General features: G+C 48.1%; 1 protein-coding gene across 1 annotated transcript; it reads left to right on the forward strand.

Annotated features, from left to right (window-relative positions):
• The first annotated feature begins 8,080 nt into the window (after window positions 1-8,080).
• On the forward strand, window positions 8,081-10,541 carry LOC109775994 (small ribosomal subunit protein eS10z). Its single transcript, XM_020334694.4, has 5 exons — window positions 8,081-8,239; window positions 8,331-8,379; window positions 8,937-9,219; window positions 9,796-9,931; window positions 10,306-10,541. The coding sequence occupies exons 1-5, from the start codon at window positions 8,237-8,239 to the stop codon at window positions 10,399-10,401; spliced, it is 567 nt and encodes a 188-aa protein (XP_020190283.1). The 5' UTR covers window positions 8,081-8,236; the 3' UTR covers window positions 10,402-10,541.
• Window positions 10,542-11,596: the final 1,055 nt, after the last annotated feature.

Genomic DNA, 11,596 nt, shown 5'->3' on the forward strand with positions numbered 1-11,596 from the left:
AACAGATTTGTTGGAAATCATACATACAGATGTATGTGGTCCGATGAATGTTGAGGCTCGTGGCGGATATCGTTATTTTCTCACCTTCACAGATGATTTAAGCAGATATGGGTATATCTACTTAATGAAACATAAGTCTGAAACATTTGAAAAGTTCAAAGAATTTCAGAGTGAAGTTGAAAATCATCGTAACAAGAAAATAAAGTTTCTACGATCAGATCATGGAGGAGAATATTTGAGTTACGAGTTTGGTCTACATTTGAAACAATGCAGAATAGTTTCGCAACTCATGCCACCCGGAACACCACAGCGTAATGGTGTGTCCGAACGTCGTAATCGCACTTTACTAGATATGGTGCGATCTATGATGTCTCTTACTGATTTACCGCTATCGTTTTGGGGTTATGCTTTAGAGACGGCTGCATTCACGTTAAATAGGGCACCATCAAAATCCGTTGAGACGACGCCTTATGAACTGTGGTTTGGCAAGAAACCAAAGTTGTCGTTTCTTAAAGTTTGGGGCTGCGATGCTTATGTGAAGAAACTTCAACCTGATAAGCTCGAACCCAAATCGGAGAAATGTGTCTTCATAGGATACCCAAAGGAGACTGTTGGGTATACCTTCTATCACAGATCCGAAGGCAAAACTTTTGTTGCTAAATTCGGAAATTTTCTAGAGAAGGAGTTTCTCTCGAAAGAAGTGAGTGGGAGGAAAGTAGAACTTGATGAGGTAACTATACCTGCTCCCTTATTGGAAAGTAGTTCATCACAGAAACCAGTTTTTGAGACACCTACACCAATTAGTGAGGAAGTTAATGATGATGATCATGAAACTTCAGATCAAGTTATTACTGAACCTCGTAGATCAACCAGAGTAAGATCCGCACCAGAGTGGTACGGTAATCCTGTTCTGGAAGTTATGTTACTAGACCATGACGAACCTACGAACTATGAAGAAGCGATGGTGAGTCCAGATTCCGCAAAATGGCTTGAGGCCATGAAATCTGAGATGGGATCCATGTATGAGAACAAAGTATGGACTTTGGTTGACTTGCCCAATGATCGGCAAGCCATTGAAAATAAATGGATCTTCAAGAAGAAGACTGACGCTGATGGTAATGTTACTGTCTATAAAGCTCGACTTGTTGCGAAAGGTTTTCGACAAGTTCAAGGGATTGACTACGATGAGACCTTCTCACCCGTAGCGATGCTTAAGTCTGTCCGAATCATGTTAGCAATTGCCGCATTTTATGATTATGAAATTTGGCAAATGGATTTCAAAACTGCATTCCTGAATGGATTTCTGGAAGAAGAGTTGTATATGATGCAACCAGAAGGTTTTGTCGATCCAAAGGGAGCTAACAAAGTGTGCAAGCTCCAGCGATCCATTTATGGACTGGTGCAAGCCTCTCGGAGTTGGAATAAACGCTTTGATAGTGTGATCAAAGCATTTGGTTTTATACAGACTTTTGGAGAAGCCTGTATTTACAAGAAAGTGAGTGGGAGCTCTGTAGCATTTTTGATATTATATGTGGATGACATATTACTGATTGGAAATGATATAGAATTTCTGGATAGCATAAAGGGATACTTGAATAAGAGTTTTTCAATGAAAGACCTCGGTGAAGCTGCGTATATATTGGGCATCAAGATCTATAGAGATAGATCAAGACGCTTAATTGGACTTTCACAAAGCACATACCTTGGCAAAGTTTTGAAGAAGTTCAAAATGGATCAAGCAAAGAAAGGATTCTTGCCTGTGTTGCAAGGTGTGAAGTTGAGTAAGACTCAATGCCCGACCACTGCAGAAGATAGAGAGAAGATGAAAGATGTCCCCTATGCTTCAGCCATAGGCTCTATCATGTATGCAATGCTGTGTACCAGACCTGATGTATGCCTTGCTATAAGTCTAGTAGGAAGGTACCAAAGTAATCCAGGAGTGGATCACTGGACAACGGTCAAGAACATCCTGAAATACCTGAAAAGGACTAAGGATATGTTTCTCGTATATGGAGGTGACAAAGAGCTCATCGTAAATGGTTACGTTGATGCAAGCTTTGACACTGATCCGGACGATTCTAAATCGCAAACCGGATACGTATTTACATTGAACGGTGGAGCTGTCAGTTGGTGCAGTTCTAAACAAAGTGTCGTGGCGGGATCTACATGTGAAGCGGAGTACATAGCTGCTTCGGAAGCAGCAAATGAAGGAGTCTGGATGAAGGAGATCATATCCGATCTAGGTGTCATACCTAGTGCATCGGGTCCTATGAAAATCTTTTGTGACAATACTGGTGCAATTGCCTTGGCAAAGGAATCCAGATTTCACAAGAGAACCAAACACATCAAAAGACGCTTCAATTCCATCCGGGATTTAGTCCAGGTGGGAGACATAGAAATTTGCAAGATACATACGGATCTGAATGTTGCAGACCCGTTGACTAAGCCTCTTCCACGAGCAAAACATGATCAGCACCAAGGCTCCATGGGTGTAAGAATCATTACTGTGTACTCTAGATTATTGACTCTAGTGCAAGTGGGAGACTGAAGGAAATATGCCCTAGAGGCAATAATAAAGTATTATTTATTTCCTTGTATCATGATAAATGTTTATTATTCATGCTAGAATTGTATTAACCGGAAACATAATACATGTGTGAATATATAGACAAACAGAGTGTCACTAGTATTGCTCTACTTGACTAGCTCGTTAATCAAAGATGGTTATGTTTCCTAGCCATAGACATAAGTTGTCATTTGATTAACGAGATCACCTCATTAGGAGAATGACGTGATTGACTTGACCCATTCCGTTAGCTTAGCACTCGATCATTTAGTTTGTTGCTATTGCTTTCTTCATGACTTATACATGTTCCTATGACTATGAGATTATGCAACTCCCGTTTACCGGAGGAACACTTTGTGTGCTACCAAACGTCACAACGTAAATGGGTGATTATAAAGGTGCTCTACAGGTGTCTCCAAAGGTACTTGTTGGGTTGGCGTATTTCGAGATTAGGATTTGTCACTCAAATTGTCGGAGAGGTATCTCTGGGCCCACTCGGTAATGCACATCACTATAAGCCTTGCAAGCATTGTGACTAATGAGTTAGTTGCGGGGTGATGTGTTACGGAACGAGTAAAGAGACTTGCCGGTAACGAGATTGAACTAGGTATCGAGATACCGACGATCAAATCTCGAGCAAGTAACATACCGGTGACAAAGGGAACAACGTATGTTGTTATGCGGTCTGACCGATAAAGATCTTCGTAGAATATGTGGGAGCCAATATGGGCATCCAGGTCCCGCTATTGGTTATTGACCGGAGACGTGTCTCGGTCATGTCTACATAGTTCTCGAACCCGTAGGGTCCGCACGCTTAACGTTACGATGACAGTTTTATTGAGTTTTGATGTACCGAAGGAGTTTGGAGTCCCGGATGAGATCGGGGATATGACGAGGAGTCTCGAAATGGTCGAGACGTAAAAATCGATATATTGGACGACTATATTCGGACTTCGGAAAGGTTCCGAGTGATTCGGGTATTTTTCGGAGTACCGGAGAGTTACGGGAATTCGTATTGGGCCTTAATGGGCCATACGGGAAAGGAGAGAAAGGCCTCAAAAGGTGGCCGCACCCCTCCCCATGGTCTGGTCCGAATTGGACTAGGGAAGGGGGGCGCACCCTTCCTTCTTTCTCCTTCCCCCTTCCCTTCTCCTACTCCCACAAGGAAAGGAGGAGTCCTACTCCCGGTGGGAGTAGGACTCCCCCCTATGGCGCGCCTCTCCCCTTGGCCGGCTGCCTCCCCCTTGCTCCTTTATATACGGGGGCAGGGGGCACCCCAGAGACACAACAATTGATCCTTGAGATCTCTTAGCTGTGTGCGGTGCCCCCCTCCACCATATTACACCTCGATAATACCGTTGCGGAGCTTAGGCGAAGCCCTGCGTCGGTGGAACATCATCATCGTCACCACGCCGTCGTGCTGACGAAACTTTCCCTCAACACTCGGCTGGATCGGAGTTCGAGGGACGTCATCGAGCTGAGCGTGTGTAGAACTCGGAGGTGCCGTACGTTCGGTACTTGATCGGTCGGATCGTGAAGACGTACGACTACATCAACCGCGTTGTGATAACACTTCCGCTGTCGGTCTACGAGGGTACGTGGACAACACTCTCCCCTCTCGTTGCTATGCATCACCATGATCTTGCGTGTGCGTAGGAATTTTTTTGAAATTACTACGTTCCCCAACAGCTCCTCCCTCCCACCTATATATGTGGGAGGGGGGGCGCCTAGAACACAACAAACAATTGCCCAGTCATGTGCGGCGCCCCCTCCACCTTATTACACCCCCGGTCATATTTTCGTAGTGCTTAGGCGAAGCCCTACGGAGATCACTTCACCATCAGTGTCATCACGCCGTCGTGCTGTTGGAAATAATCTACTACCTCAACCTCTTGCTGGATCAAGAAGGCGGAGGACGTCACCGAGCTGAACGTGTGCAGAACGCGGAGGTGCCGTACGTTCGGTACTTGATCGGTTGGATCGCGAAGAAAGTTCGACTACATCAACTGCGTTGTGAAACGCTTCCGCTTACGGTCTACGAGGGTACGTAGACACACTCCCCCCTCTCGTTGCTATGCATCTCCATGGATAGATCTTGCGTGTGCGGAGATTTTTTTTGTTTTCCATGCAACGTTTCCCAACATGAACTCCGCGTGATACGATGACCAAATCGAGAAAGTTCTTGATCTTGTATATTTCCATGCAAGAAAATCTTCCACACTGTTAGCCCAAAGGGGAATCTGCACAATTCTGGCGACATCCACCAATGAGAAGATAGATTGAATGGGATCGAAATCTTGACCTGTATAAGGGTCAATCAAATCCTATACCAATGTTAGCATAGTTCCTCCTCTTGGGGTAATGACTCTCCTTGTCTCGCTAGATGGGATCCATGGATCTTCCTAATTTTTTATTTGTGATCCTGAGCCAGCTCGCCATATACAACCTCTTTTAAAAGTCTGAAATCCAGCACCTATACTTTGCCAAGTAAATGATGACCCTTTCTTCGGTCCAGCTTTTAAAATATGACCATTTGGATAATACTTTGCACTTAGAACTCGGGCACACAAAGAATCAGGATTCTGGAGAAGCCGCCAACACTGCTTTGCTAACATAACAAGATTAAAGTTGTGAAGGTCTCGAACCCCATCCCCCTTCCTCTTCGGCATACACATTTTCCACCAAGCACACCAATGCATTTTTTTTCTTTTCTTCTCCATCTCCCCACCAAAATCCTGATATTTCATCAGTAATTGATTTGCAAATACCTCTTGGTAGCTTATAAATACTGACATTACGCGGGAGGGAATGGCTTGTGCAACATATTTCAATAAAATTTTCTTTCCTTGCATTGATAACATTTTCTCCTTCAAAACCCTTGAGCCTCTGCCAAATTCTGTCAATCAAATGTTGGAAACAATCACTCCTACCTACTCCGACTTATAGCTTTTCTCAGTTCGCATTATAGCTATGTTTTTAGTTTTTTTAGTCTAAGCTATTTTTTCTAGTAACGTTAGCATTATTAGCTTTGTTGCAATGTTGGACTTGTCGGCCTACCGCGTTCTTGAGAGCATCCAACAACATTAGAGTTGTTGGGCCCACCCCCCCTAAAATGGTCATGTAAACTAAGAGCATCTCGAGCCGTTCAGCCCCCCAGGGCGCCTAAAAAGAGCGGCCTGGGGGCGAACCGGCGCTAGCTCGGCCCCTGGGAGCGACCTAGCTCCCAGTCACGCCCCAGGCGCCGTCCCCGGGATGCGGAAAATTCGAACTTGGTCGTTCCCGCTCATCACAAAAGATGCCACAAGTCCGGCGATCACAAGTCACAGTTCGGCGATCGGATGTAGTCTGGCGTACAAAAAACAGAGCGCCACAAGTTCGCGTGCGCAACGCATCACTCGGCGGGGTCGGCCTCAGGCGCCGGTGGAGTCGGCGTGCGCGGGCTCGGCGGTGTCGGAGCTGCTTCGGTGCTGGGTGGTGTCGGTGCGGCTTCGGTGCTGCTGGTGCTGGGCGGCGTCGTGGAGGCGTCATCACTCGGGCTTGGCGTGGGCGTGGGCGTGGGAGTTGGCGTCGCCGTCGTCGGCAGCTGGTTCAGGATGAGGCCGCGCTCCGCCATGTACCACGCCTTGAGCTTCTTGTCGGTGCTCTGGAGCATGTCCGCCCCGCCCATCAGAAAAGCCAGGTCGGTGTTCCTCTTCTTCGCGGCGACGTTGGTGCGGAGCAGGTCGAGCTTGATGGCGCTGTTTGTCAGCAACGACGACCACCGCGCTGCGGTTTTCTCTTCACGCAGGACGGCTCGGGCCTGTGCGTCGGCGAGGCAATGCTCGATGGACTCCTGCACTCGCGCGGTAGCCGCGTCGGCGTGTTCCCCCTTCTTGGCCCCTTTGTTGTCGTCCGGCCGCCCCTCTGACGCGCCCGGAGTCGGCGCGTCCGGCTTGTATGTCTCCTTGGCCTTGTCGAGGGTGCGCCGGACTTCCGCCCACTTCTCGCACTTGTCAATGCGCTTGCAAACGTGGAGGTACTTGAATTCAGCGTCGCGGTTGCTCTGCCGATACAGGGCGAACATGCGCAGCAACTGCGCGGAGGAACAAACAGTTGGCGGGCACAGACGACGAAGAGAGGCGGGAGACCGGCGTGGCATACTTGATCCTCAACGCTGGCGCCGCTCTCCGGGCGAGCTGCGACCTCCTCGACGACCCCATGCCATTTGTTGCACGCCCATGGATACGCCCCCAATGGTTCGCCATCGCCTTCGAGCCGCGCTGCATGTAGACGCCTTTGAAGTAGGGGTCGACGAGCTTGCGCTCGTCGAACTCGGCCTTGATGCGGTCCCAGTACGTCTCGATGCTCTGGTTCGTGCCGGTGGTCGGGTCGAGGCAGACGACTTTCCATGCTTCGGCGAGGCATTCCTCCTCCTTGGACGCCCACTTGATGTGCGGCTCGCCTGACCTGGCCGCCCGCTTCTTCTTCTTGCGCCCCTTCGCGGAACAGGCGCCGGCTCCTCCTCCTCCTCGTCGTCCTCCTCCTGCTCCTGCTCCTGCTCCTCCTGCTCGTCCTCGCCGTAGACGTAGCCGAGCTCGCCGTCCATGCCGCCGCTGAGATCCACCGTCTCGTCCTGGGTGACGAACCCGGGAGACGCGGCAGCCGCGGCCGAACCTGCCGCGATCGCGGCCGAACCTACCGCGATGATGTCGTCCATGTCGGCCTCGGTCTCGTCGGTGTCGCCGAGGTGCGAGAAGGGCAGTGCGCCACGGCGGAGTGGGGGCGTCGGGGAGGAAGCGTAGGCGGGCGGCGAGTAGTTGTATGGAGGGTACTACACGCCGGCGAAGGCGGGCGAGGGCGATCCCCATGGCTGCGGCGAGTCGCCTCGGCCTCGGCTTGGTCCGCCGATGAGGCAGCCGCAGCTGCGCGTGCCGCGTTGTCACGGGCCTTCTTGGTGATGGCCCTGTTCCGTCGGTCGACGGTGACAGCCTCCCGTCGCTGAACTTCCGCCCTCCACTCGGCGTTTGACATGCCCGGTGGCTTGGACGGCGGCGCCCTCGGCTTCCTCTGCTTCGGCTGGGCGACGGAGGCGGTCGCGGTTGCCGCTGCGCGGGGGACGACGTACTTCTTCGGTGGCATGGCGGTCGGCTGTGAGGCGAGCGGGAGGGAGATTGGCGGGACGAAAGGAGAAAATGGGAGGGAAGTGGGGGAAAAAGCGGGAAGAAATGGCGGGAATAGGCGCTGGACTCGCCGACAGGGCGGACCCACGCGCCCTTTTCGTTTGTGCCGACGCTCCAGGCGCCCCCCAGGGCGCCGGGTTCTGCCTAGGTCCGCCGGCACCAGTTTCGACCCGAGCCGGCGAAAAACGGGCTTCTGAGGGGGCGACTGGGCCGTTTTTTCGGCGCCGGCACGGCAAAAACGCCTTAGGAGGGCCTGTTGGGGGCGCGGCTGGAGATGCTCTAACAAGCCCGGTCTGAGCCCATTTAGGCGGGCCTATATTCCATGCAGTCCTCTCCCTTTTACATTTCTGCCCCTCGCCACAACCCTCTCTCTGACTAACCCTACACCGCAGCGACTATATAAAAGCTTTACCCGTCAGAGTCTCTAGGGTTCTTCGTTTCTCCCTCGCGCCGCCGCCTCCTCTCTCGTCCCGGCGCGCTTGGAGCTCGACCTACCCGCGCGCCGCCCACTATGGTACGCGATAACCACTGGGATATAACATGCTGCTCCTTGCTGTTTTACGTGCCCTGACGCCGGTGTTAATCTCGTGTTTTGTTTCTCTCAGATCATCTCCAAGAAGAACCGCAATGAGATCTGCAAGTACCTCTTCCAAGGTCAGTAATTCTCAATCCATCGCGCTTGCAGGCTAGTAGCCACAATTGTGGCGTAGTTGATCGTGATTAGGATTGATCTGATGCGCCCACAGCAACAAAGAAAATAAATATTTTAAGGGAAGAGGTGAATTGTATCAATGTATAGGATTTGATTCGTTGGTACAGTTTTGCATACCAGGAAACCTAGTAGGCTCTCATAAGTTGGGTCGGATCATGTTCTCCCATAAGCAAAAGGAATCTATGTATAAGGGGGATTGGTATCTCTGAATTTATGTGCATCAACAAACAAATGAAAATTCCATGCCATGGCTTGTTATGACTTCCTGCACCAGGAAATACGAAACTGAATTCACCTAATGCCATATTTGTTGGTGACATCATTTACTTGATGGTATGTCTGCAAATCATGTAGTACATCAGAAATCAAATGAAAGATTCCATACTCTGGTTTGTCATAACTTTTAACTTGCTACACCAGAAATTTTGAAAATTATTTAATGTGAAGTCACATTTATTCGTGAAATCATTTTATCTGATGCATGTATGTGCTATTGCAGAGGGGGTGCTGTATGCCAAGAAAGACTACAACCTGGCGAAGCACCCGCAGATTGACGTGCCGAACCTCCAGGTGATCAAGCTCATGCAGAGCTTCAAGTCTAAGGAATACGTCAGGGAGACCTTCTCGTGGCAGCATTACTATTGGTACCTCACCAACGATGGCATCGAGTTCCTGCGCAACTTCCTCAACCTGCCATCTGAGATCGTGCCTGCCACGCTCAAGAAGTCTGCCAGGCCTCCTGGCCGCCCACTCGGTTCTGGCCCACCTGGTGACCGCCCAAGGTATAGTTCATTTGCCATTGCTCTTGGGAATATGCAAATCATCTCTTTTGTTACAATGCCATCGTCCTTGCTATACCTTTCAGTATTTCAGTACCTCTGGGATGATTTCAGTTGCACTTACTTGACTAATGAACATGACTACTAACTTTAGTTTATGATGGCTGATTGTGGTATATTAATTATGACTGAATGTCTCCATTCTGACTGTATGTGATTTGACTTAATCGTTTAAGGTGCAGACTCTAATCTGTAGACGTAGCTTTATATCATAGCAGTATGAACTTGAAAATTCTCTTTTGCAAGGGGTTGTGTACTCCTTGGGTTATTCTGTAGACTTGATCTATCTTGCATGATGGTCAGACTTTTTAATGTATGGTTTACTTCCATTTGTGGATGCACCTCCTTTTCTTATTTGTTGGTCCTTTGATTTTATTATGTAGACCACATCAAGATGTTTGTATTCAGGATTTGCAAATGTGGTTGGGTTAAGTTACTATGTTTATTTATCCTCTTGATGATTTTATTGTTGCCAAGGCAATCTCTTAATGTTCCTTATTTTGATTGGACCTTTTGTAGGGGGCCACCTCGCTTTGAGGGTGACAGGCCTAGGTATGGTGACAGGGATGGCTACCGTGGCGGTCCTCGTGGTGCACCTGGTGACTTTGGTGGTGAGAAAGGTGGAGCCCCTGCAGAGTTCCAGCCATCATTCAGGGTAATCAACTTATCTACTTGATGTGCTCCTGTCTTGTTTTGATTTTATGATTTAGCATTGCAATTTCCAGCCAAGATAAATACTCTAGCTTAGAATATCTGTTTGAATCCTCATCTGTTTCTAATCATAGTTTTGTTCTGTACATTCCAGCAGCTTTTTGTATTCACCTGTATTTTGTTTCAGAGTTCGATTCTTAGTTTCATAGTTTGCACACTTTTCTTTGCAAAAGGTCTATACATAAATCTTGCCATGAGCAGAAGAAATGCATGTTATTGATACAATTATTGAAATAATGATGAAGAAAACTAAGTGACTGCATGTCTCATTGATATGGATGATTTCTCTGATTTTTGTTCCACCCTGAAATGTTTCAGAGCTCTGGTGGTGGCGGTTTTGGCCGTGGTGGTGGTGGTGGTGGCTTTGGCCGTGGTGGCGGTGGCGGTGGCTTTGGCACTGGCCCAATGGAGTGAACTTTCCCCTAGTTTGGATGTGATGTTTTTGAGTTTAAGTTTTGCATGATGGTTTTATGTAGTGATGTTTGCGAGATCGACCAGTCTACATATCTATAATATGCTATCTTGATTCACTCTAGTAAAATAGCTCTGTGAAATACTTCTGTTGCTGTTTGGTTTCTGCTTGTGTTTTGAACTGTCTAGGTGGTAGACGTTTGTATGGTGGTGGCGCCAGGTTTTTGCCCCATGGACTCCGTCTTGATTGCAGGCAGTAGGTGGTCGATTTCCTGGTTTTTGGTATGATGCCTATGATAGGTGGTTGAATTTACGAGCCTAATTGTTATGCAGCCAATTTTGGCCAAAACTAGAACTTGTAAACATGTATCAACTTTTGCCAACCAATTTTTATGCCATTATTTGGGAAAACAACAGTCGCTATCAATTGGTTAGGGCAACTCCATCAAAATGGGCCTCACCAAATGGACCTCAGCCGTCATAAACTTTTGCCAACCAATTTTTATGCCAATATTAGGCATCAAATGTCCGTTTTCAAGCAATTGAAAGATAAATATTCCAATGCAATAATAATTCAAATGAAAATCTTACAATCCAAATATAAATTTAGAAACAAAATTGTTCAAGTTTGAATTCAACTTAGTTAGGCAATGCACTATAGTCTGGAGGAAGCGTCTAAAGATGCTCAACCAGATCTTTCTGGAGCTGCTCAGGCATTCATCTACTGGACGGGTTCTGCTCTAGAAGCTTGATAGGATCACCCATGTTTGAAAATCCAGACCTTGGCGAGCTCCATCACACTCATTCTCGACAATCATGTTGTGGTAGAGGTAGGGGTGGCCAGCAGGGGCCAAGGCCCACCCCATCATCACAATTTTGTTTGTATTATGCATATGAACAATGACGTTTGTAAATCTTGCTTTGAGCCGGCCCTCCCTAGCATCAAACTTTAGGCAATCCTGCCTACGCCGATGCACGATATCACAAGTTGTCATCATTCCCCACAATGTCTCTGGATCCCATAGTTTAGGAGCTCCGCGAACAATTGCATAACAGACTTGGAGCACTTCAAATGCCCTCTCAACATCCTTTCTAGAAGATTTTTATCTTTGTGCAAAGTGACATTGTTTGTTACCCCTTGGCTCGGAGATGGTCTTGACGAAAGTCGCACATAGAGGATAGATACCATCACAAAGGT

This window comes from Aegilops tauschii, chromosome 2 (assembly GCF_002575655.3).
Source record: "Aegilops tauschii subsp. strangulata cultivar AL8/78 chromosome 2, Aet v6.0, whole genome shotgun sequence".
Classification (NCBI taxonomy): Eukaryota; Viridiplantae; Streptophyta; class Magnoliopsida; order Poales; family Poaceae; genus Aegilops; species Aegilops tauschii.